The following is a 27,295-nucleotide window of genomic DNA, read 5'->3' on the forward strand; positions in this document are numbered from 1 at the left end:
AACAATAAACTCATTGGGACAGATTCATCTCTGTTGTGGTGTGATTGACACCTCAGCTGGATTTGATCATTCTGACACCCATTTTCAGCCAGGAATGGGAGAACTCGTTTTGTTTCACTCAGGAGCGACTCAGTCATGGGGGTTACAGAGTTAGGATGAAGCTTGGACTTTAGAACAGAAAGCAACGTAAGCAAAACATTACAAGGCCAGAGCCTCAGCGGGTGGAAAACGGCATAGCTCCATTTACAGCATCTGAGGATCTGGCCTGTAACAGGTCACGAGCCCCAAAACTCCACTGCTTTTTGAAACTCTGCCGCTTCATTATCAGTGTTGAGAAAATATGTAAACCCCTTTCCCCCGTGGAGCCACTGAGACTCCTGCCGTTCGGTTCATACAGGAGGAGCGGGGCCATGGAACCATCGGTATAGCTACTGCATTGGCTGCTTTCTCTAGCACAAGCTAATGCATTCACTCAAGGTTTTGATGTAGAATGTTTTACTGAATAAACTCTACCAGGCCAAGTTTAATGCCTGCACTGGGCACCTGAGGTCACAACGGGGGGCTTCTTTGCTCTCTGATCGGAGTGCTTTTGGAGAGAGATTGAGATTTCTGAGCTAGAGGCAAACTACACAGACTCTCCCAAGAGACACTCGCAGCCGCATTCTGTGCCTATGACTTTATTCCCACAGACTCGCTAGACCCCATGGACTTGCTTCTTTGGTACGGTCCTGGTTCGTGGAAAGACGTGAATTCTCCCACTGCTTCAATACCAGAATAAAAGCCCCTTCCCTTGATGTCCGAGCTAATGAACCATCCACCGAGTTACTGAGCCCAACTCCTCTCTACGCCACGTGACGGAGTCGGCGAAGGGAGCTGGCGTTTGGGGTGTGACAGCTGCGAGGCTAGCGGAGGATGTAGAGAACAGCAGACAAATGTTGCTCTTGGCCACTTTACATTAGTCATTTCTCCTAAGGCTTAAAAGCCAGCCAGCTGTCCCTCCTTTCCCCTGTGGCCTGTCTGAGCACGTAGGAGGGAAGGTGCAGGATTGCACGGAGTAATGGCATCTAACTAATGAAAAGCATAGACTTTGGGATTCACACACCCGCCTTGGCTGGGCAAACCAGGCACATGTTAAGAGCAGCTTCAGCATGTGAACTTATTGCTAGGGCCTCATCCTTTCTGCCGGGCCCCAACAAAATGGCGGCAGCACATCGCCTGATAAACAGCCCCACGTGCCAAACTCAGGCGGCCACACACAGCAGGGAAAGCTGCTGCCTTGAGACATGCCCTTGCTTTCTCCTAGCCAGCGAGGTCCTACCCAGTGAAATACTCTGGTAATACTTGTGGAATTGCAGGCAGCCGTCTTGGCAGCCAATTGTCTCTGGCCGACATCAGGGCCTTTCCTTCCGTCCCCACGCCCTGTCAGATCAAAGTCAAGTTGGGGGCAGAGGCCCTGAGGGCGTCCAAAGGCCTGTTTTTGGCTTTGCCATCCTGCTGCTCCAGTCTGACGTGGCACTGGCAGGTGGAAGCTTTGCTGTAGCTGACGGAGTGCTTGGTGGCGTTCCTCTTCCACTTGTGCAGTCTCCGGACGATCCGCTTGAAGATGAGGTAGAAGATCTCGCAGACGGTGAGGACGATGCAGATGGCGGAGGCTCCAACCATGAAGTAGGTGAAGACCTTTTTCTCGGTGGGCCGGGCAATGTAGCAGTCCACGATGTTGGGGCAGGGGTCCAGGTTGGCGCACTTGACCAGGCGTGGCAGGTCAAAGCTGTCCCACATCTTGTGGAGCAGGTAGAGGAAGCTGATCTCGACGGTCAGCTTGAAGAAGAGGCTCAGCAGGTAGGTCCACCACAGCCCACCGTGTTTCTTGCCCGTGTTGCTATAGAGCTTGGGGCAGTTCTCGCCATTCTTCTCCCGGTTCTTCCTCTCTCGTTCTTCCCGGTAGGCCACATGCATGATCACCAGCAGAGAGGGGCAGGTGACGAAGATGAGCTGCAGGGCCCAGAGGCGGATGTGGGAGATGGGGAAATAGTGGTCGTAGCAGACGTTGGTGCAGCCGGGTTGCTTGGTGTTGCAGTCAAAGTCCTTCTGCTCATCCCCCCACACGCGCTCGGCCGCCACCACGTAGACCAGCACGCGGAAGACGAAGACCACGGAGAGCCAGATGCGCCCGAAGGCCGTGGAATACTTGTTCACCCCGCTCAGCAGGCCCTGGAGCGTCTTCCAATCCATGGTGATGGGCGCTGGGAGAAGCCAGACTCACCTGAGTCAGAGAAAAGCAAGAGAAATAGCAGGTGAAGGGAACATAATGGGATATATCAGATAGCCAGATTGTATAACTCAGTGTAGCTCCACTGATCTGCCCCAGCTCGGAGCTGGCCCAAGGAGTTTTGATGACAATTAGATGCCTGATTCCTCACTCACTTACAGTGGTGTAAATCAGGGATAACTTTACTGAAGTCAGCTGGTAAAAGTGAGTGGAGGCTCAGGCCCTGAGATTCAGACATAGGGTAAGACTCCTGTGTTTGAATGCACTGAGCACTGCAGAGGTAGATTTTAGTAAAAGAAATGCAAAGCCACAGAGGCAAGATTTTAGGGGCGTTTGGTGCATACTCCCCCATATGCAAGCTATGGGAGGGTCAGCCTTCACCTTACCTCAGTAAGAGAACAAAGCAGGAGCCACATGAAATTGATGGCCAGAAACCAAAAACTTGGTGAAATATTTTGCAGCTTGAGTATGGAACAACTAGTTTATCTACTAGGCTTTTACGCCTTGCTCTCAATTAACATCTGGAAACAGGAGGAGACTATAATAGTCTGGAGGGCTCAGGAATCCATGGTCTTTTGGTTCTGTATTTGTACAGCACCTAGCACCACAAAGTCCTGGTCCTTGACTAGGTGTTATGGTTACACAAATAAATAATAGCAATGACAATGCTAATAAAGGTGACTGATCACCACAGAGCAGGAGTGGGAATTAAAATACCACACAATGTGGAAGCAGAGTTGGTCGAAAAAACTTCCACTGATTTTTTTAAAACAAAAAATTTCTTTTCTGGGGAAATGAATACCTGTGTGAAAAATTTTCATTTCCTTCAAAGTTTTGGATGAAAGGAACAGAAAATTTCCATTTAAAATCTAAAACAAATGAAAAAGGTTTGATCTGAAATGGAATGGTACATTTTGATTTCAATTAATTTCATCACAAATTTTCTGAAAAATATTGAACGAAATGAAAGATTTTAGTTTTCTTGGAATGTATTTGTTTTGGACAGAAAGATCCCATGTTTGACCATCCCCTGTGCAGGAGACACAGACCTACATGGCCAGTGGGAAGTCCGATCTCCTCGCAGCTACTCCCAGGAGATCTTTAACTGGTCAGAGTCTTGGTGTTGGGCCTCTTCTGAAATCTAGCAACACAGCCCTAGTGACCCAGGACAAAAGTGCTGTTTGCTGGATGCCCAGTGGCACTTCCTGTCTATTACCCTCTCGAGCACTGACTCATCCCAGTCCCGCTTCGCCCCCACTAACGCTACCCACGGTGGCACTGGCTGAAGTCTATAATGGATGGTTAACCCAGCAGAAATATGTTCTTAATGAGCCAATTGACTTTGCTTAAAGACAACAAGAGGGTTGTTACCCTCAAAGTGCCTGTGTGACTGCGTGTTTATTTAGGGCACTTCCTTTAGGGTTAGTAAGAAACGTTTGGGCCCCGGCGCTAATCTAGGACGGGAGACAAAACAAATAATTAGGCAAGTAACATTTGCAGATGAATCACAGCGTGGGCTGCTTTCTGGCTGGACACGCATGTAATTAGCTAGTGAGGAACGGAAGCGAGGAGCAGGATGCTGGCTCCTTTCCCAGGTAGCTGCTCCATGGTTAATTGGGACGCTGACGCTCTGCAGCGCACTCATTCCAAACACCATCACCTCTCGATGGGATGGCTCAGGGCTCAGTCCAGGCCTGGCCTACACCAGCGCACTGCCCAGTGACTAAATGGCCACTGCTGGGAATTGCAGCTGCTCTGTAGAACCAGCAGTTCTATAGCAGTTATCTTTTCCTTCTGCACCAGTTCCAGCTCCCCAGTCTCACGAAGGAGGCCTCGGCACACTGCACTGCAATCTACAACTCTTCCCCATATAGATCCCTGCTCCTCCTCTTGCTCCTTACACTCCTCCACCTCCTCCGCTCCCTTCAAAGCCTTCCAGCGCTGAATTCTTTGCCCATGACACCTCTGCGCTGCCCCACGCCCGAATGGTTGCCTCCCATCTCCTCCTGGCTGGGGTTAGTCTCTGCTTTTCCCCGTCGCTTTTAAAGCGCCATTAGATAAATAAGAATCAGAACCAATCGTGTCTGCTGCAGCCTACCCTTTTTAGGAGCATTGCAACATGCTGGCCCCAGGGCCAAATGGATAGCCTGCATAACGGTCCCAGGTTGATCCCCATCACTGCACTGGTTGGGCTGGGAGGCCCATGGGCCATCTCGGTGGAAAGGTTTGTAGGTCCAAATCGTAATCCAATGGATTTTCTTCATGTAATAACTAGAGCTGTTCAGAATATGGATATTTCCCCCTCAAAGTGTCATTTCCAGGAAAAAAACTGAAATCCAAAACATTTCAGTCAAACCTCAAGATATTTCAGTTCTGAAATGCTGCTGTGGTGCCCAATGGGAGTTGTAGTTTGGCTGCCTCATGTCCCCATTTTCCTTTATAAGCCAGCCTCCCTACTTGGACTACATCTACCACAATGCACCGGGGCCTCCGCTCATGGTAGGGGGCAGTCTATCATGGCAGTTGCTTGGCTGCAGTGCACCATGGAAGATGAAGTCTAGCTAGGGAGCCCAGCCCATAGAGGGGAATGGGAGCACGAGGCACTTGAACTACAACTCCCATGAGGCACTGCAGCAGCGTTTCAAAGTCAAAATATTTTAGTTTTCTGGCCCTTCAGTTTTTTTGACCAAGAAAAAAAGTCACTGCAGCAGGCAGACATTTTTCATGAAAAAATTGTTTAATCGAAACCCTAATTTTCTGTCAAAAAGTCATTTAGATGGAAATGTTATGACCAACCTCCCTAAGAACTCTTTGGATGCATGCCCTGGGGCTGCCTGCCACAATCAATCTGCAAATCTCTGCACCAGAAAGCACCACCCTAACTCCATCTCTCCCTTTACCGTCAGCTCCTGCCTGTATCTCACCACCTTGCCTTTAAAGCCACCAAAAAACCTCAAAAGCCAAGGGCCCGACTGCTCTGCATAGACGTTAAAGACCCCACGGAAATGGTCTTAAAAGCAGGGCTGTGGAGGGGGTTCGCCCTAGGATTCTTCGCTGCAATATCCCCTTCTCCCACTGCTGTGAAGCATGTTGTGTGCTTTGTCTGCTGCCTTTTGCCCCAGCAGCATCTGCCTCCCAGCGACGCTGTATGGATACTGTTTGCCGTGCTGTGGGATGGAAGAGGTTAAGACCATCCTTCTTTTCTGGATCCTCTTCCCAGGAGACAATACACCACCCGGGCAGGGAGTGAGCTGTGATGCTCAGGAGATAGCACTGGTCGAGCCTTCAGTGGGTTCATTTATGGTTCTGATGAGGTTCTTTCCTGGGACTTTACGACTATGGCCTAGTTGACTGCATGGCTCACACTGTGTATCATATGCTTCAGGAAACAGGCCTCCTCTGTGTCCCCTTCTCCTCAAATGTGGAACAATCTGCCACCTTACAATCCACCTCGGGTTTTACCTGCACACCGACTGAGGATGCTTTAACAACTGGTCTAGTTACTTTCAGCTGGCCGGCCAGCTGGTAGTTAAGTGCTGAGTGCAGTGCCTTCCTTACTTTGACAAGGACTCTCCCTGTCACTGAGCATGCACAAAACAGGTCGGGTGGTTTCTGCTGCAGCCTGTACATCCTGCCTTTTGTGAGCTCAAGTCGGCGGTATTTGACGGATCATTTGGTGGGTGGTTTAATTCCCTTTGAGTTCTGAATATTGTTCTTTCTTTTTAACGTTAAGACGTACTAGAATTGGCCTTTACACAAAACTGACCATGTTTCTGGGCTGTGGGACGTGCCAGAATAAAGCTTCTAATCCACTGTTGCACAGACTTCATGGGAAAATTCACCATCTTTTTCGGATGCTGCTAACCAGAACAGAGACAAGCAACAGCACCTGTGCTTCAATCCCTGGCCTGAGAGAGCAACAAGTTCAGCAACCCAAAGCCCTGATTACTCTTCAGACTTCTGATCACTGGGTGTTTGCATTATTCATGCGGAAAGAATGTGCCCATGGTGATGAAATGCATTGTGGGAAGGAAGAAAGGTTCCCTGGACTGGACAAGCAAGTTCTGGATGTTATGAGGCGTACTTTATAGAAGCCACAAAGGTCTTGATCGAAAGCCATTGGAATGACTCCCATCGACTTCAATGGGGTTTGGATCAGACCCAGAAGAGAACATTCAGCTTAAGCCATTGTAAAGGTAACTAGTGACTATGAGAGTGGCTGAACGGTAGAAGGACTGAGTCACAAATATTTGTACATATACAGGCTCCAAGTTTGATTCTTGGGGTCAAATTATTCAGTATCTGCGAGACTCCGTTGATTTGTGAAATTGTCCACAAATCCCACGTTTCATGCGTTCCAGCAGGAACGTTTATTTGTCTAGGAATTTGAACTGGAAGCTCACTAGATATTTATATTGGGAAGCAATGCTGGGCACAGAACGATTCTTGTCTTTAAAAGGCTTGATTGAGCCAGGTGCTAAATCAGAGGCTTAACTTCGAGCCCCATGCGGGCAGGCCCATTGAAATCAATGGGACCACGTGTCTGTTTAAACTGGGCCCCCAAGGGGGCAATGGAAATGGCACCATGTGGCCTAGGAGACCAATCACACACCATGCACAACGAACAGTGACGAGCCAAAGAGACTGGCCAATTTGCCAGTGGCCCTTGGGTTGTAAATAGCTCATCAAAGCTCTTTAGTGAATGCCCATCCTTCCCCAGGGGGCAGGGTGGGTGTCCTAACCCGAACTGACTCTGCACTGAGAACTAGGGGCACGCCCGGGTGGAGACTGAGCCCAAACGTCTGACTAATAGGAGTAGTTGCCAAGGTAACGACACATCTGTGCACCCAGTCTGGCGAAAGCCCAGCTTCCCTGCATAGCGGGGTTGTGTCTGCGCTTTACACGCCGGTCAGAACATAAGCAAACTACACGGACACAGCTGGCATCTCAAGAACCCTCTTGACTAGCTACGGGCCAACGCTCACAGCTACCTAAACACCCTGCTGTGCTGGCCGGGTCTGGTGGCTTCTGCAATAGAAGGCCCCCAAACTATTTCAAGGGACGCCGCTCGATTCCAATGCACTGCAAGCGGGCGGGGACCTCAGCTCCTCCACGATTCAGCTCATTTCAGGGACATGACTGAAGCCCCCTCTCCACTGCGCAATGCAGTCTTGCCGTAAGCATGTTGGGGCTTTGCCTGGATCCCGACACACGTCACTGCAGCGCACACATGAACGTAGTCTCCCTCGGCCGATGGATATCGTGCGGCTGAAGGATCTTCCGCTTGCTACTGACAGTGAGGAGACCAGCCCGTCTCACCGGTACAGAAGCTGCCCAGTGCAAACTAAGCCTTCAGGGTTGTTTGCTTCCGTGCAGTATCAAGAAGACGGTTACAGGTGGAGTGAGAGGAGACGACAGGCCCCCATGCAAAGAGAACCAGAGGCAGGGAGGGGAACGCTGCCTAATGGGGGAATGCTGGGGCATTAAATGCAGTTCAGTGCAAGTTTGTGCCCTCCAGTGACGCAGACATTTTGGTCTTCAGGAGACTCTTTATGAGCCAGAGATAGGAACCAGGAACTCCTGGGACTGGGATAATCTAGCAGCATCCAGAGAGGGGCATGAAACTCACCAGATATAGGATGATTCCCCCCACACCTTTTAACACAGACACACAGGCTTTCAGAAAAGAACAGCCCGATACGAAGCCCAGGGAAGCCAACAGAAAGAGTCCCACCGACTCTGGATTGGGCCCTACGTGCGTTTTTCTTTCTATAGCCTAGCAACATTTCGGAGAGACTTGCTGATGCTCCCACCTTCCTCTCGGGTTATTAGTCACCACTTCACCCTGGAGATGGGAGCCTTTCAGACACGCTGCACCTTTTAATGAGCCGCGATGGGTGATTTATATTTTACAGACCACACAATATAAGTCCTGCATGAGGCAACGTGAAAAAAACCTAGCTTCGTTTTTCCTTGCGCTTCCCCCAAACTCTTGTATTCTCTTCTGTTCTCCAGATCTAAAACCCAGCAGCCTGGCTGATTAAAATGACTTAAAGGAAAATGCGAAATAAATACAGAGTTCCTTCACCACCGAGTATAGATCTACTTCGAAGAGGAGGCGGACAACTGCCTCGTTTGTCTTGAACATTTGGACATTGTTTGCAAACTGTCACAAATGGTTCAAACATGGGAATTGATTTACTCGAATGTGCTAGAATGTGCTCCTCTGCCTAGTGGAAATACTGTATCACGGGGCAGAATTCCTTCCAGACAGAGGTGAGAATATCTTCTACCTAGTTACACAGGTCTGAAAACCGTTTCCTAGTGCTATTCTCCGGGGCAGCGAATCCAGCAACACACCCACCCCTGCGTCCCTTATTCAGTACTCCAGTGAAACTGGATGTAAATTGCACTCACCTGCACAGCTCTCTGGCTCTCCTGATACTTCCTGCTTAACGAAAAGGCAACCAGATCCCCCAGAACAGCCCTGTTTAAGGTCTATGCCATTAAACTGCCTCCCCTGCAGAAGGAAGACAGCGAGAGAAAGGCAGCATGCGCTTTCCGGCTTATCTCAGTGCAGCAACCTCCCTTAATTTCTGCCCAGCGCTGAAGGCGTGGCCCAGCAGGAGTCGTGCATGGGGAAAAGAATCCTGCTCAGGCCAGTGAAGCAGGAGAAGCTAGGGGGAGCACGGGCAAGGCCTACCTTTCCCTGGGCTCTCCCTGCCGTCAGGATGGCTGTGTAGCAGGGGAGCAGGGAGCTAGCTTCCCTCAAGCAAAAGGCTGTAGCGTCCCCAGAACAGGGGACAACACCCTCACTGACCCGGTGATGCCAACACGGGTCAAATCGGCCTAGTCTGCGCAGCCCGACTTCACGGATCCAGCCCAGTGCAGGCGCGGGTCGCCATGCCTAGCCCCACAACGTACAGCGGGACGAGTCGGCTGGCGATCTGGATCCGACGTGGAGGAGACACGGCTGCGTGGCTGCCACGTTGCTCCTGCCCCAGAGCAGGGATCCCATCATGCAGCTGGTCAGCAGCTGGATGAGGATTGCACGTCAGCCGGTGTCTCCCTGGGCCCACCGCTGCCGTTCCCCCTGCGTGCTGGAGATGCTGGGAGCAGGGGACGGCCAAGGTGCTGGGGCCGTGCCACTGCCCAGGCGGTGGGGGGCTGGGTCCCACCAGTCACTTCCATTGCCCTGGAGCAGAACTGTTCTAGGCACCGCGCTGCGTGTGGCCCAACGCCTGCCTGGGAGGCGAACGTAACAAGCTGCGTTGGGCGTGTTTCCCGTTAGCATCTGGCCCCAGCCTGCTACTTACCGACAGCCAACGGAGTTCCTTGGCGCGCACTGGTCAGGCTTCGTGCTTTCGACTGGGTGACTGTGGTGTCTGCCTGTGGCTGTGCCTCCACGCTGAATGAAGAATGCGGTTGCCCTGCTTGTGCTCACAGACTTGAGTTAGCAGGCGTCTAAGTAGCCGCCGTAGCAGTGCGGTGGCTGCAGTGCTATTCACGCTGGCCCTGGCGTGCTGAGAGCTAGCATAAGGAGCAGGGGAATCACAAATCACACCCCTGGCTTGTGGCACAGAAGTAGCCGATGTGCAGCTACAGTCCACAGCAAACCCAGTGGAGAGCACAGCTGGGAGGGAAGCTGCCTTTCCTGGAGTCTCTGCATACAGGTTGTCAAGGCCCCAGAGTGGATCGTGCCCAGAGCAATCTACCACTCAGTGTGAACAGGCCCTGCTGGCAGGCCCTCCCTGCAGAGCGCTTGGGAGCATCAGCTGGTGCACAAGGAGGCAGCCTGATTGCCCCAGCACCATTACAGCTCCACAGCCCAGTGTGTTTCCAGCCTCTGCTACCTGAGACGCCGCTCGCCAGCAGCAGGGGCACTAGAACTAACTGCCCCTAGTGTTAAACGTCAGGAGGCAGGTGATAGGGGCTGTTCAGTGGAGAACCATGGATCCTGGAAATCTCTTCCTCCTGGGGCCCAGGTTTCTTGCCCTGGAAGGCATCGTGTCATCTCTGTGCTCAGGCTTTTGCTCGAGGCGTAGGGACGTGGTTTGTTTAAGCTCTTATTTGCTGGGTGAGTCTACTTAGCAAATAGTTTCCAGACCGGGTGTGTATTGTTTTTATGCACTTGTCCACGATCTTGCTAGGGGTGCATTTTAAATGCGGAAAAATAAAGGCAGGAAGAAACCTTGTAGCTGGACCGGCTAGGGCAGGTTCTGATCCCAGTGGATGCTGAGAGCGATGCGACCACTAAAATGGGCCATTTCATTCCAGTCATTTCTGGCTCTTGTGGAATAGGAGAGGCCTCTTAAAATTCGTTCCACGACCAGAATAACTAGTGATCACTAGAGCGGGGCCCCGGGTCCAGATTCAAACCTCCCCAATGATCAGGTTTATTTGGATCTAAGGGTTTGGGTCAGGTACCAATGTGCAGGGGTGCTTAGGTCCAGGGGTATTTAGGTTCTGGCCCAGCTCTATTGATAATATGCTAATGCAGAACAGTTGAGAGAATCTGTGCATTAATTACACATTAGCGTGTTGGGGAGGTTTGAATCCGGACCCAGATCCTAGGCTGGAATGGAATGGCCCATGCAAGTGGCCAGCTGTTGCCAATCAGCATCTCTCTCAACATCCCATGAGCTTCTAAATGCATCCTGGGAGAAGGGTCCGGAGGACACAAAAGGAACATCTAAAGGAAGATGTTGGCACCCAGGTCCCTCAACTGCCGTTGGTTTCAGCCGGAGTTGATGCTACTCGTTACCACGGAGGGTTGGGCTGCCTGTCGACGGTTTTAGCTGGGGAGAGCGGAGGCGCTAACCACAGCAGTGCATGGGAATGCCTGGCTTTTGTTTTGTTTTGCATGCCCCATCCAGCACCTAGCAATTATTGTCTGCAGTGCGCCTTGCGGTGTGACGGCTGTTTACATGGTCAGCTAGGAAACCCTCCGAGGCCTTAGGCAACCCCTGTGTCTCTGCAGCAATGACAGGTTAGGCTGGGGTGGCAAACGCAACAGGTGCTCTAGAAAACTATGGTGGTGACTCACGACTGCCTGGTGTCATCATCCACCTCGGCCTTGTGGTGCTCAGGACGACGCTGGGTGCCACGCAGCGAAGAATCCTCTGCCGCTTCAGGAGACAGGTTGGCTGTGTGACCATTGTCCATCCCAGGCTGATTTAATGAGAGATTGTTCATGCAGGGAATCGGATTCCTTCACTGGTCTCATCATTAGAGCCGGACGCATAACTGGTTTTTCGGTTCGGTGGCTGTTTCGGGAAAAAAATTGAAACAAAAATTTCAGGGGGCGGGGGTCGAAACTCATCTGAAGTTTTTCAGAATTTTCAGTGAATGGAAAGAATCGAGTGTGGGGCTGCTCGGGATTCAAATATGGGTCTCTCACCTGCCAGCTGAGTGCCCCACACCCTGGACTAACGGTCATGAGGGGGAAGCAGTAACAGCAGCACCATCAAATAAATTCGCCCCCAAAAATCCACCCAGCTTTACTCCTCACTAATAATTTCTTCCTTAAACAAAGGCCTCCCCCCCCCCACTCACAGCCCACCTTCTCCTTTTCCTTAAACTAAAGCAAACAAAACAACCCCTCCCCCAAACCCAAACCTGCTGAATAAAGGTGCAAAAAAAAGGGGGAACGTTGTCCCCCCTCCAAAATCTTTGCTGTTTCATTTCAGGCAACTTTCCATGAATGCTGAGAAAATGGCCACTTTGGGGGGCAAGAAAAGCGAGACAAAATGCAGCTGTTTACTCACTCGCTTGCAAAGGGTCCCATTAGCATTTAAAAAGGGTCCAGAACCAATTCCTCCCCCCACCTCCCTGGAGGTCCATGGAGTCAGGCTGAGGGCAGGATTTCTTCCTCACTGTATCTTGCTGGCGCTGCTTTCCCGCTGGGCCACATACCATCTTAAGACCCAATCAGGTCTTTGGGCTAGATCCACAAAAGGATTTCGGTGCCTAACTATGGGAGGGGCAAAGCTCAGGCCACACCCCTCTGGCTGGCATTTCCTATTGGCTAGCTCAGGCAGCTCTAGATCCGCTTTCGTGGAGCCATTCTTACGTGCCCGACTCTCCCCAAGCGCTGTACAGGGACCCTGGGGGCCTAATTCAGGGTCAGATCGCACCAGGCGGCACAGCTAGGCAGTGCAATGCTGCAGTCCTTTGTGGACTGAGCCCTTTCTCCGGGACATTCCCCTCGTATAAATTTCTCTCACCATTTGAGCAACATAATTTCACCTCCTCCATCTAGTGACAAATGCAAAGCACAGGATCAACCCCCCCCACTCCAACCCCAAAATAGTGGTTCCAGACTTTATAACTCAGGTGTGTCACTAGATCCTCCCCATCGCTCTCTCTCCGCTAAGGCCTTCCTGCTCCAGGCAGATTTTTGCATGTTAGGCCCATGCAAGATTTTACTTCTAAAGCAAAGCACCGCACGGCTGGGGGCCGAGGGCTGGTGATGCTAGAGTGGGGACCTGTTTTAATCGACATGGCGACTTTGCAACAGGTGAGCCAACATTCCCAGAGCTCCTCCGCTGGGGTGATTTGGGAGAGCTCCACTGACTTCCCTGCAGCTCGGTTAATTTACAGCGGCTGGGGAAAAGGCCAACTGCATTGGCGGAAACTTCCAATGTAGCTGTAGCATCCTCATCTCCAAACGCAAACAGCCAACGGAGTCGGAGGGGCCGGCTTTGCGCTTTGCGGTGGACAAGCCGTTTCAGAGAATTGTGGAGTCAAAAGTCAATGCTGGTTTCCAGTAGCTGTAGGCTGGTTGATTTTGGTTCCAGCCTGGCACCTAAGGCGCTTTGCACAGTGTCGAAATGCAGACACTTAAAGCAGCTCGGAGAAGAAGCAGAAGAAGGAAGGCTTTGATATATTTTTGGTATCTATCAACTTCAGTCCAAAGGCAACGTTAAGGCTCCTTAATTGCCTTTGTGTCACATGCTACATAGAGCTGAGGGCTTCTTGGATTGCTGCTTTCTAGCAAAATGCACCACAAGCAAAATGAATCGTCTCCACTACCAAGAACATAAAGGAAGGACTGCATGTAGATGCAGAGATCAGCTGCCTCTGAGAAGCTGTGTGGAACCTGGTGGTTTTTCCACTGCAGCTGCTCACACATGGGGAAGGGTTTAGTTATTCTGCATGTTTGGGTCCTTTCCCAAGAACCTGAATATCCTTGTCTCCCATGGATGATGTAACAAGCTGCCTCGGTTGTGGGTTACTGTGTGTCTATCAGTGAAGTGATATTGCAGCTGTCACCATAAATATGGTATGTGGTGGGGAAAGATAGACATGAAGGATAACAGGTGATCCTGAACACATTGCGTCAGAAGGACTCTCCGGACGTTTACTTATATTACAGTTAGACCCGTGTGAAATTTTTTGGCCAAAACTTTTTTTTGTGGGGTGACAAATGCAGATTCAGTGATGCCAAAATGTTTTGTGAATTCATTCAGGGTTGGCGAAGCGAAAAAAGACCCCAAATTCTGAAACCGTCAAAGCGTTTGTTTTGGCATGACAACTCTTCATTTAAAAGCTTTCCTTCAGTTTTATATAGAAAATAATGTAAAATGGTCGAAACAAACTAAACCTGAAACCTTTGGCAAATTGAATAAAACACAAGGATTTTTAAAAACTTTTTGCTGAAAGTTTCAAAAAGTTTCATTTTTAGTCTGACCTGAAACCGTTATATTGCCAACTTCTCAAAACTGCCATAGAATAAAAAAAAATCTATTGGCCCCGCTGGGCTAGGTGGTGTGCCAATCTTAGATCAAGTTGCTTGGGTTGGATGGTGGGCTCTCTGGGAGCACATAGCTCCCCCCACCCCCTCCACATGCAGGGTGGCAGATAATATTGCCTACATTTATACTTTAATGTGTAACCATCTGCCCAGCTCTGGCCTGGTGCTGGAAAGAGATCTAGACCCAAAACCCATCAGAGAAAAACAGATTAGTGTCAAAGCAGCTCATCTGCCTCTAGAACTCAGCCGGTGCATTGGAGGGGAAATGCCCCCCGCGACTCAGCTGGGCTGACAGAAAGGGTTTTCCTCTTGGAAAAAGGAACCCTGCAAAGGGAGATTTTTTTCACTTTGACCCAGTGGGGATTTGGAAGGTGACTTCCGCCCCCTCGTGGAATCAGGTGGGGCCAGACGGGGGCCATATTTTCAAAGAGGCTTCCCACTCATCCTGCGTTTGACTGTACCAACTCTGCAAATGCAGAGCACTTGCATGCACACGTGTTGAGCATTATTATATGAGCATATCATGGAATTAACACACTCACTCACACACACACACACACACACACACACACACACACACACCCCTCCGCCCCGATTTGCCCTCAGTGCAAATGGTCTTAGTGCACTTAAGCCCTATCCTTCGCACACCCACTGAGAGTGCTCGAAAGTGCACGTGGACACAAGTGGCACATTCAGAAATTGAGACCACGTTTTGAAAAAATCTGGATTCAGACCGGGTTCAGCAGAGACAATGGAAGAGGATCGCCCCTGGAACAGCTGGACTTTCACTAGCAACATACGTCCTTGCTGTTGGCAACTAGAAGAGCAGAGGTCCAGTCCAGTTTGGAGTGAAGTCAATGAAAAGGCTCCCATTTATTTCAATGGGAGTTGGACCTGGTCCTACATGAACCTTAAGAGAGTGACCCAAATCAAAGAGCATCTCTTGTGCCAGGGCCTAGATACCCTCCATCCTACTATGCCATTGCACCGGGGGGCCTGGTTCTCAGCATCGTGCTCTGCGTGCGTGTGTGTGTGGGGGGGGACGTGACTTTGTGTGCACATGGCAATGTTGTGAGTGCACATGTGAGGGTGTGCAGGGTGTGGTTGTGCGCAGGGGGTGGTGGGCGTGTATGTGGCATGGGTGTGTGTATGCGGCTGTGCTGATCAGTACCCCACCCGCCATTTGCAGGAAGAATTTCCATTTACGTACAGACCACGCCTCCCTCCGGCCCCCATTTAAACACACTAAATCTGCTCTCATGAAGCATCGTGAGCTCCCCTCAAGGAAGAAACCACTTCCTCCTGCCCAGGGCTGATTCATTTCTGAGTGGGGCGTAGCTCAGCTCCGAGCTTCTCAAGGGTGGGATGCTGCTCCCTCCCTCCGCTCTGGAGCCGAGTGCAGTGCATGTCTGAACAGCAGGAGTTGCGGTGGGGTGGAGGGGGAAATCCCTGGCAGTGTACCTGAGTGTTTACCTGCACCCTCAGAAGTACCTCTCACGAACAGAGCCTCCCGGACTAGCCGGATTCCTTGTTCTGACATGCAGTGGGGGCGAGCTTCTTCTTACAAGCACGGGGGGTGGTGGTGGTGGGGGGGGGTTCCCTAGCACTCCCTTGCAGCAGGCCACCTCTTGCAAGGCTTAGCCGGTGACTCTTCTCACAGCAAAAATGACCAAACCGGGGCTATTGTGTGTACGCAGCCCTGAGCATAATGGGGGGGATGGGCATTTCCCCCTTTCCCCCCAAACTGCAAGCCTTGGGCAGGCCTGGAATGTGCCCCCCCGCATGGCGGCATTGACCTGACTGGAGCTGACCCCCCTCCCCAAATCGAAGCCCAGCTCGGTCTATGGCGCACGGGTGCATGCCAGGTGCTCCAGAGTTTTTGTTTCAGGGATGGCAGGAATGCGCACTGGGGAGTGGAGGAAAGCAGCTACCTGAGCGAGGGCCAAGCATTCCGGGTTCTGCTGGGACTCGCTCCTAAGGGTCAAGTAAAGGGGAACTGACACAGGGAGAAGAAGGGAGGTGGAGTCGGAGACTCCTGGAAGCAGAGATGTAGAATCACTGAGAAGAGACGGGCAACTTAGCACCTGGCCCTGCTCAGACACAAACACATCACGGCCATGCCTCTTAACTGCAAGAAAGCACAGAAAGGCCCTATTCCCCCAATGCCTCCGGTGGAAACACCTGGCCCCATGCTAACTTCTATGGTGCCTTTCACGCAGGGGCCCAAAGCACCTTGCGAGCTGAACATACAGACGGATCATTCGTTGCCATCTCTAAAATGCATCCAGCAGGGGGGTGGGCCACGGCCGTCATTCGGAGGCATCTGCACTGCACCAGGAAAGAAAGTGATGAAGAAAATTGTGTCCACTTGAAAATGCAGGGGAAATAGGTTGGCCAGACATTCCTGCCAGTGCCCAGGTTAGAATTTGGCCTGGACCCTGGCCTGACCACCAGTGGGCTCAACAAATGCACATTGGGCTCTCTAACGTTTGCACCTTGTCAGGAGCTAAATTTTATCCCTGCTGTATACCCCACGGTGCCCCCATAGGCTCAGACCGAAGAGTTTGGCTTCATGATTCGCCCAGTGCAGTCTCACTGCTTTTGGTCTCCGGTGGTGTTGGGACAGAGATCTCTCAGACCACTGAAACGTCTTGAAAGGCGTGAATGAGGCCAGCTCCCAAGGGAATCTCACTGACCGTCTCTTCTGATGCACCTTTCTTTCCTCCATGGAACATGTGCTTCTCTCCCCCTTTCTGAAAAGGTTTATATGCTGGGATCTCACCCTCGCGGCACAGCTCACACACATTTGGAACCAGGGAAGAAAAGCTCTTCCAGCAAATCAGCATGCTAACGGAGGTAGCAACAGCCTCTGTGCTGGAGCGTCTGGGAAGAAGATGGTCAATGGTGCAGAAGCATCTAAAGCAGGGCTTGCTCTCCGAATCAGCATAGCCCCAGCTCTCCTGGCTTTGGAGCTGAGCTGGCCAGTGGGGGAGAACTTCATTTCCCATGCAGGGGAGGAGAAGTGGTTTTGAAGTCTAAAGGGCTGACCCTCTGCCGGTTCAGTAATCAGAGCTCTGTTGCCATCAGTGCAGCTACCCCAGTGTGCTCCAACTGAAGATCTGGCCCCAAGAGTTTCAGTAAAAGAGTCCTGATTCTGCTCTGACTGACAGGGGTGGGAGTCAGGAGAGACCACACTGACATTAGAGATACAGTGCTGAGAGATCAGAATCAAGTTCAGAGCCTGTACATTCCTATTATTTCAACCACGGCTTTGCACACCCTCTTGTACCGGTCGGCAGGCAGGGCGTGGAGGGAGTGAGTAGCAGCATTGAACAAACAGCTCAGGGAGTGGGCGAAAGAGAAGAGTGCAGAGCCAAGGACATACTTCATTGCCAGAAGAAATGCTATGAAATGTGAGAAACGGAAATATTGCAGGACTCATGTGAGATGCAAGATGGCGTCAGCAAAGGAGCTGGTAGCTGATGTTAGGGTCTTGCAGGTTGTTTTTTCATTGGCGGAGACAATGTGATGTGGAGGCTGAGTATATTCTTAGTACACCTTTTTTTAATCTACACGATATTGCACCAGTCCTGGAACAGAGGTGGTCACAAACAGCATGCAGCAAGTCCTCTCTTTCAGAAACCTCAGCCCAACACCAATGACTGGCTCTGAGGGAGCAATTCTCCCCCAAGAATGGATTCCAGTTAGAGTGGTTAAAGGCAGAAAGCAAACTCCCTCACTGCTTGCAACAGCTCCCCCCAAAAGGAACATCACATCAGAACAAACACAATACAGCTTGTTCTCCAAGACTGAACAATGCTCAGCTGCTCAGGAGAATGGCTTGTAAACTACATGTCATAGCAGCATCTGGTGAGCCCCACTGTAACACTGGTAATAGGAGATGAGGTGAACGCACAGGAGCATCAAGGGGACAAGGTTGAGGAAAGGGACATAGGGATTAGATTTAGTCAAAGGAACTACCACCATTCCAGCTGAGGAGCCATCCCGGAACTTTCTGACATTCTCTTGTCACTGACCAACCCACACAGTAAATAAACCAGAGCAGCAAAAGTGTATTGGCATAACTTGTCAGGGCCTTGGTATGTGTGATCCTAACTGCGCCTTCCACACAGCAGCAAATTGCCTGGCTGTAGGAGCTGTTACGTTGTCTGGTGTAGTGGTGCGGGCGAGCCAGGTGACTCATGGTGAGTGATCAAGAATTAAAGTGCAATGGCAAGAGAGAATGCTCGAAAGGAAAGTGCATTTCTGAAATCTGTATTTAAAGCGGAGCTGGGACCCAGCCAAACACTAGATCTCAAAACCCTTCTGAATTGCAGAGACGTTTGGATCTGGGCCGGTCACTGAATATAAAAGCCCAGGTTTCTGCTTGAGAGCTGGGATCCCGAGAAATGTGGCTTAAAAAAAAAAGGTAACTCTGTGCTCCTCCTCCTCCCCCCCTCTCATCTGGAGCAATGCCAGTTCTGCCCTATGCCACCTTAGACGTAGCACAGCACAATGGCTCAAGCACGAGAGCCATATTTCGACCATCTAGGTTCTATTCTTGGTTCTGCTGCTCACCTGCTGTGTGATCCTGGGCAAGTCACTTGCTAGTAAGACTAAGCTTTTTGGGGAAGGCAGTGTCCATCACCATGTGAATACAGGGTGCCCAGCAGAGCCACAGTCGCTGGTGGGCCCTTTATTTGCTACTGGAATATCAATAATGGAGTGAAATCTGCATGCATGCTGGTGTGAAGCTGTGCAAGAGGGAAGGAAAAGCTGAGTCCCATTCCCCCTGTGGAGCAATGCTCGGCTCAGGGCAGAGTTATTTCTGACTATATTTACTCCTGTATTTTTGGGCTCCATATAATCAACTTCTGGATTCCACAGGGAAAGGTGTCTGGGCCACTTCCTATGCGGTATGATTCCAAAGTAACTCAGTTAGCTTCTACAGAGCTGCTCCAGATTCATAGGGGTGTAGTTAAAGTTTGATTTTAAAAATGATTTCCTGTGTATTTAAATACATAATTCCTGCAACAGAACCACATGTTCAGTTTAGATTAACCCCTACAAATTCAGGGGCCAGATCCTCAGTTGGTGTAAACTGAAGTCAGAGCTACACTGATTTACACTAGATGAGGATCTGGCCCCAGATATTTATTCATGGTTCATGTTTTCCCATGAGGGAAATCTACTTGTTCTGCATGTTCAGATTGGGGTTTGAAACAGGCAGCAGAACTCTAGAGGATGCTGCATGGGGAAACATGACACAGGTAATATCTGAAATCACGAAAGTTGCTCGCCCATTTTCTATCCTGCTTCTTGAGAAAACAAGGGGAAAGTGTTGCATCTTATTCAGTCTGCTAACTGGCGCTCAGACACAGGAATGGATCTAAACAATTGTCAGTTTGCTTTCATTTGCTAGACACGGTAATGGTGTAGGAGGACAAAACTACACCAAAAAGATTCTGATCTCCTTTCTACTGGTGTAAATGAAGGGGTAACGCCGCTGATTTCCACCGAAACAGGACCTCTCCCAGCTGGGAGTCTCTGTAAGTCTCATGCATCACCTCTGGTGAAACATGTTTCCCTGCTGACCCTACCGCTGGTTTGTGAGAAGGAAAGAGAGGGTGTGGTAGAAGTTACCTGTGCTCTTTTCATGCTCCCACCAGAATTTGGATTGCAGAAATGGTGTCTTGCAATGGACAGCTTTTTACTTGGCATAGAGGGTGTGTGGGGTGTGTGTGTGTGTGTGTGTGTGTGTGTGTTGTACGTAGCCTGCATAGTTGGAGAGCACCATCTCCCTCGCTGCGGAGGAGTTGTTTTCGTACATTCCTTCTGACTGCAGCAGAGAGACCAGGGATCTCAGTGATTTTTTTGAGAGGTGGGGCTGCATTTTTACGCATGAACAAGCGCTAAGTGCTAAGATTAATCGGGGCATTGACCTTAGCAGTGAAACAGGTATGTAGGGCGGGATTGAGAAATACCCAGCTGAAATAAGAGGTTTTATTCCCTAGTGGAGCAGTTACTACCTCCATCTTCCCACCTCCAATAATAAAACTCTCTCCTCTCATTCTGCTTTGATCCAAGCTACATGGAGAGAGAACCCTCGAAGCAGGAAAAGCCAGGCAGCTGAGCGGGTGGCACTGGTCACCACGGTGACAGCTCCGCGCCCTGTTAGGGAACCACTTGCAAAGACCCAGCTGCTGCTTCAGAACAGAGACAGGAAAGGGAAAGGGACCCCAGAGCCAGCCGCCTGTTCTTCACCGGCCGAGAGTTCTCAGCGAGAAAGTTGGTGACTTTGGAGAACCAGGATATCTGGCGGTGTCAGTCCAAGGGTCGCCTACATGTCTTTCACGTGGTTACCTCAGCTCCCTGCCCCCTTCTGAAACACAGCAGCTGAAGGGAAAGACCCAGAAAGGATCATCTCATTCTTGGACACGTTCCCCTCCCCCTAGGCCAAGCCAGCGCACAGTAGCCGGCCAGGTTCTCCAGGGGGTAATTCACTGTAGCGACACTCCCGTTCAGCAGGTCAGTGCTGATTTACAGCAGCTGAGGATCTGGCCCAGCCGATCGTTCCTGTTTCCCATCGGAGCTATGGTAGCTCGGAGCGGGGGATGGATCTAGGATGTGAAATTTGGACTGGAACGTTCTCAAAGATGGAGGGGTTCACTTTGGGGCTGGGGTTCCTGTTCAGGCCCGTCGCTAAGTACAACACCAACATTTTGGTGCCCCCCAAAACCTCAGGCCTCCCATTCAGAGCCTTCCTTCTGGCCTCCATCCTCACTCTCCTGGATCTTCCTCCCCTAGGCCCTAGGCAGAGTCCCCTCCCAGACTTCCCATTTCACCACCCTGGCCTCGCTGGGCTGGGCCTCATCAGAGCATTGAGAACGGGAGAATCTGCAGAGTTCAGATGCCCATCCAGGCTTCAGTGATTTATACCCCCACACCGCCGCAGACGTCCGAGGTCTGCCCATCACTCGCTTTTACTCGCCATGTCTTTGTGGCATAAAGAATGCAAGGAATTTGGTAAGAGAACACATGGAATTATTATCCTCTATCAGGAAACAAACATGCCAAAGGAGAAGCATGTGCCTAAGTCCACACAGTCAATCAGTGGCAGAGCCAGGAACAGACAGACCCAACTTCTAGCCTCCAAGCTCTAGCCATTCGGGCCATGCTGCCTCCCTTTTATAAATCCAGTGGACACCCTGCAGAGGTTTCCAACCTTGGCAGTGCCTAGCTCACTGCTGTACATGCACCATCCCACTTGTTACCAGCTAGTCGTTAGAGAGAATTCCCTTTAGCCCACGGTTGACTGGGGTTGGATTCACCCTCTTCCCCCACCCTCCAGGTGAATGGCAGGGCATGTTTGTGTGTCTGAGGGAAAGGGTAGCTGGCAGGTTCCCTAATTCAATTGGCTTTTTAAAAGACTCAGTCAACTTTCTGCATCTCACTCTCCAAGGTAGGAACTGGTGAAACTCCACCTTTAATCCCCCAAGCAGATGAGCCCAGCGCAGTTGAGCAGCGGTGAGTTAGCTCTTTGTACAGTGTGGACAGGCCTGAGCGAATCAATATAACGTAACATGCGTTAAATCTATTCGAGTGATGAAAGGACATTAAAAAAACAAATACATTCAGCGCAATGGTTTATACCGCGTTCATGTAACTGCCTCATACCAGATCCACCTACCTCCACACATCACCTTACAGTCATCCACAGAAAGTACCAGGAGAGCAGAGACCTTCAGGAAGGAAGGGAGGTAACAGGAACATCAGAACTGCCATCAAGAACCAGACCCAAGGTCCGTCTAATGCAGTGCTTTCTAGCAGTGCTTTTTAGCAGTGAATCTAGAAGTGCTTTACAAAGGAGGGCCTTATAGTTATCCCCATTTTAGAGATGGGGAAACTGAGGCACAAAGACTTGCCCCAGGTCACCCAGCATGCCAGTCGCAGAGCCACGACCACCACCCAGGTCTCCAGAGAGCCAGCCCACCGCTCTGTCCACTAAGCAGTAACAGCCAGAGAAGTAGATAGCGTCAGGGCGCCTTGCATGAGCCCTGCATGTTCCATGTGCACTTACAGCAGCCCCATCCTGATCTCAAGGCTGCTAACGTCCTCCCCCCCAATTCATTATTCACCCTAAATGTCACTGAGAAATCCACAAGATCCCATAACGCATAAAACATGAGCAACGGAGCCAGCAGAGGGGCCTGCCACTGCCACACTCTAACATCCAAACAGCTCCCGGGACACAGCGAGAACATTTATTTTAACAACATTAACAATAAATGCAACACATTGCGGGGGCTGCGATTCCATGACTCCCATATTAATGCCTCTGCAAGAATAAATTCCACCTGGCGCCTGGATCCCCACGGCATTTGGCTCCCTCCCACTGGGCCGCTCATCACCTAGAGAAATTTACAAATCTGTCTGCCCAAGGGAAGAGGGTGCCTGTCCTGCTAATTGGACATGAAAGAATAAGGGCTCAGTGTTTAGCATACAAGTACGTGTACACACACACACTTTTCTGTCTCCATCCCTGGGCAATCTCAGTGAACTATTGTGAACAGAAAAGCTTTGTTAGCCCCAGCTAGCCCTTGGAATTCCTTGTCACAAGGTATCACTGAGGCCAAGGACTTGGGAGGATTCAAGAAGGGATTTGGGCATGTCTATCGATATCAAGACCCAGAGTTTTAATAGTGAGGGTTAAAAGATACTGAGCATTTTAGACAGGACACAAGCTGTCCTGCTTCAGAGCATAAGCCAACCTCTATCTATTGAGAGTTAGGGGGGGAAAAAAATTTTGTGGGGCAAGTTATCCCGTAACTATGGACTGCATATGGATTCTTGCCCTTTCCTCTGGAGAAGCTGGTGCTGGCCACTCTCGGAGACAGGATACCAGGCTAGCCTGACACCTGGTCTGATATATTATTAATATTTGCATTACAGTAGTACCTAGATGCTACAGTTGAGATCAGGCCCCCCATCATGCCAGGCACTGTATTAGACACGGTGAGAGACAGTCCCCTCCTCCCCAAAGAGCTTCCAATCTAAATAGACCAGACAGACAAACACATGAGAAGGGAAACAGAGGCACAGAGAGGAGCAGTGACTTGCCCAGCATCACACAGCAGGTTGGTGGCACAGCTAGGAAATTTACCTTCTATTCTTGGCTCCTAGCCTTGTGCCCTATCCACTAGGCAACCCTGCCTCTCAATGAAGGCACTTCCAACATTCCTAGCCATCTCTGGATTTCAGTGGGCCATTGATGGGTCCCACAACTGTTTGCTAAATGCATTTCCTTCCATTCCCTCTCTTTTACCAAATGGCTAGAGTCCCATCACCCACTGCATGACCTTCGATTTCCCCCAGCCAACTGAAACTAGAACAGAGAGAGAGAGATTAAGTTACAGGCACATTGTTTCCCATTATTAAGGATGCAGCCAACCTTCCCCTGTTCCGGGGCGTGCCCAGCAGATGCTTGATCTGAACATAATGGTGTAGAACTTCAATCTAAACTATGCGGCAGATATTCATTCGTTCCCTAGCACCGTAATAACATTGATTACAATAGACTCCCGGGTATTAATGCAGCTGTGACAGTAAAGTGGGAAATGCCATAATCACTTAAATTTGCAACTCAGTCTGCATGGTCTTTTTGGTTTTCAGGGACTGCCTTTGCAGGGTGAGACTACCCAATATTACAGGGCTCTTTTAACCAGCAGACAAAGGCAGAGCAAAATCCAGTGGCTGGAAAAGGAAGGCAGAAAACGTTCAAACTGGAACTGGGGCGCACATGTTTCAGAGAGGTAATTACTCCTTGGCACAGCTGACTCATGGATGTGGTGGACTGTGCCATTGGGAGTCTTTAAATCAACACTGGATGCCCTCCTAAAGATATATGTCCAAGTTCAAGCACAGATGCAGGGATTACTGCCTGGACTTCTCTGGCCTGTGCTATACAAGAGGTCAGACTAAAGCAGTGGCTCCAACCTTTTTGAGGGAAAGCCCCACTTGTTAACTCGGTAAAACATACGCCCCCCCTCCCCCAAGCCATAAACACATATGATGATAATAAATTATAATAAATGACTCTTACCTGAGTAAGAAGCTAAGCCTTCCCTGGCGCAGCCACCACCGCACGCCCTGCGTGGCCCTGCCTCTTCCTGTTCCTCATGGACGGAGGGTAATGGAGGCAGCGGGTGCTGGTGGGGCCTGCTCCACCAGCACTGGGCTGCTCCACTCCGGCCGGACGCCCGGCTGGCTTGGGGGGGCTGCTTCTTTGTTCTGACCGGGTGCCTGGCTGGTGCAGGCTTGGGGGCTGCTCCTCCACTCTGTCTGGCATGGGGTCGGGGGGAGGGCACTAAATGACCTCAATATTACTGAATCCTCACAGACCTCCTGTAATTTTTGGCATCCCCACCGAAGGGAGTTACACACCCCAGGTTTGGAACTGTTGGACTAAAGGATTGTAACGGCCCAGTCTGGTCTGGAAGTCTATAAATAACTTGAACACTTGTGGCCTGACTGGGTACGCTGGACTTTTGGGGGAAAAAAAGTCACACCACTCCTGTAGACGGTTAAGTTATGATTTTGTAGCCCACCTTTACGTGCCCAGTTTCAAAAACCTTGGCCTTAGCGGCCAAAAATTCATTCCTGCCGCTGATTTTCAGACTAAAGAGTGAGGGACCGAGTTATAATAGAGCTGTCCTCTGAGCCGGTCTCTGCTGGAACATTGTAGTGTAGACAGGACCCAGTTCACTTTTAACCACAATGGAACTGGACTGAAGGCCACGTATCTTGTTACCAAGCCCTCCGATTCAGCTAGACTAGCAATGGGTTCGTAGCCACATTGGCTGCAATGGAGTAGTAGGCATCTTAATATTGGTTGATTTCTACCCAGAAGGGACAGAGGAACTGGAGCGTTGGTTTATGAAGCTTTACGTGGGGTAGCCAGGGTAGATCAGTACATGTTAGAAAGGGAAATTCTTGGCCAGATTTAAAAAGTGAAGGAAAATGGTATGAATACTGGTCTGCAGCCAGCAAATAAAGAATTACAAAACAACTACATGAGAAGACAAATAAGAGGGAGATTATCTGCAAGCCATGACATGTAGGAGCAAACGGAAAACCATACCTGTGGGTAAAAGGCAGGTGAAAGAGGACAGACTGTTTTATAATCAGAACTCAAGTCTCCTCCCTGAGCCACATGCTGTCTCCTTTAGCGGAGCATTACCTCCTCTGCAAGGGACACCGGATTTTTGTTCCACCGGCAAAACTTCTACTGATCTCAGTGGACGTGCTAAGTTCGAGCGCGGGTCCTGCTGCAGAGCTGTGTCTCGGGGAATAGTGCGCGTGAGTGAAGAGAATTTTGCCGTTAGTTTCTTGCAGAGCTGTGATGGTGATATGACCACAGCAGCCCAGCTGATGAAACTAGGACTAGTCCAAAGCAGACACCATTAAATGCGCTGTAGGGAACAATCCTGCATGGGGAGGGGAGGCAAAGCTGCCTGGGCAGCAGCAGAGCCCCTGGAAGCAGGGATCTTTACCTATTGGATCTGTTTAATGAAAGACCTACTGGCCACAGCCTTCCCGTGGCTTCCACTCCTTCAAATCAGCCCTTCCCAACGGGCACGGGCAGAGCACAGCTCCCTGGCACACAAAGGGCCTGTCTACACTGCAATTAGACGCCCAGGGCTGGCCTGTGCCAGGTGGCTGGGGCTCAGGCTATGGGCTGTTTAAGTGCTATGTAGACCTTCATGGGGAAATGGAGCCTGCACATCTACACCGCCTCTCGGCCCTAGCACCGTGAGTCAGTGGACACAGGCTAGCCATGGGTGTTAACTGCAGCACAGACATACCCTGAGGGAGTGGAGGACTCCATTGTGCGTCCCCTCCAGCAGATGACACACACTGGCCCTGCCCGCCGACCAGTGATCAGCAGCAGCAGCAGAGGAGCTTGGAGATGCAGCGATCCAATGTTGATACAAACTGGCCTTGTCAACCAAGAATAAGAGGCAAGAAACACAGGAAACAAATGCTGTATCAACAGCATGAAGCCCAGCCAGACTTTTTTCCCCGAGGAGACATTGGCAGATCTCTACTCTTTAGTTTGTTCTCAGCTTCCTCCCCTCCTCCTCCTCGCCTGGTAAGAAGAAACACCAGGACAGTCGTCTCACGGTTATAAGAGGAAAAGTGGCGCCAGGGATTCTGGGTTCAATTCCCAGCCGTGGGGAACCTTGGACAAGTCACTAGACAAAACTACTGTTTGCTTCCACGGGAATTTTGCTGGGAAAGAATGACTTAGGAGTCAAGTAATTCACCATGTGCAGAGGGTCTGCACCATATAAGCCCTCTTGGAAAAAAGTCACAGCCAGTCTGCGTTCCCATCGTTATCTTTAAAATACTATATGGGCTTTACCCTGGAGGTGCAATGATTGCCTCTTTGTACAGGGGTCAGCTGCACCTCTAAGACACAGCACTGTGTGGAGGAGTGCTTACAGTCTAAGAGCGACGTGAGCTGCTGGTCTGTCTCCCCTAGCCCCAGCAGGACTAGCTCCACAAACAGAGTCAGCTCAGGCCCTTCATTTGTCAATGTAAAATTCATAAAAGTAATCCCAAAACAAAGCTATTCCGCAGAGCAGGCTACAGTGAGCCAGAGACACCCTGCCCACAAGCCAAACACTTACCTACTTCCCCCCACTCCCCTCAAACTGGGGCACTTGCTGGTTTTTATCATCGCTTGATCGGTTTCAGCTGGGAGGCACCTGATCAGTCACAGGTGGGGCTGTGACCAACTCCCCTTCAAGGGCCAGCTGCTCTGTGACAAGAAGACCCAACCAGTAGATGAGGCAAGCGAGGGTAACAAAAATAATAGTACAGGGCAAGGAAGCAAGAGTCGTTTGACAGATGAAGGACACAATTCTGAGCCCAAGGTTGTCAAGTAACCAGTGATGTTTGGTGCTGGTAGCCCACAGAGCTCGCGTAGCCTTTCAGTACGTTCAGTAGTAACGCAGGACGCTACCGGCCTGTATCCTGTAAGACATTAGCTTAAGCAAGTTATTATAAGCAGAGTCAAGCACAGGAGGCCCGTGACGTTTGCATAGATAAATGGCCTGATGGTTTCCCCTTGGATTTTGGGGAACTAGGAATAGCTTGTTCAGTAGCAGGAGTTGGAACCGAACGGCAGCAGGCCACTGCAGAACGCTGACGTGATCCTGGGCTTGGCTATGCTAGGAATGGCTCAGTGACTAACCCCCAGCGTGCCT

General features: G+C 50.6%; 1 protein-coding gene across 1 annotated transcript; it reads right to left on the minus strand.

The window, feature by feature from the left end:
- Window positions 1–549: 549 nt before the first annotated feature.
- On the minus strand, window positions 550–26,728 carry GJB3 (gap junction protein beta 3). Its single transcript, XM_067533667.1, has 3 exons — window positions 26,717–26,728; window positions 8,687–8,789; window positions 550–2,263 (listed from the first exon to the last, which is right to left on the minus strand). Exon 3 carries the CDS (start codon window positions 2,230–2,232, stop codon window positions 1,423–1,425), a length of 810 nt encoding a protein of 269 aa, XP_067389768.1. The 5' UTR covers window positions 2,233–2,263; window positions 8,687–8,789; window positions 26,717–26,728; the 3' UTR covers window positions 550–1,422.
- Window positions 26,729–27,295: the final 567 nt, after the last annotated feature.

Source organism: Emydura macquarii, unplaced genomic scaffold (assembly GCF_026122565.2).
Source record: "Emydura macquarii macquarii isolate MOO-44397 ecotype Brisbane River unplaced genomic scaffold, CSIRO-AGI_Emac_v2 contig_3348, whole genome shotgun sequence".
In the NCBI taxonomy this organism is placed as follows: Eukaryota; Metazoa; Chordata; order Testudines; family Chelidae; genus Emydura; species Emydura macquarii.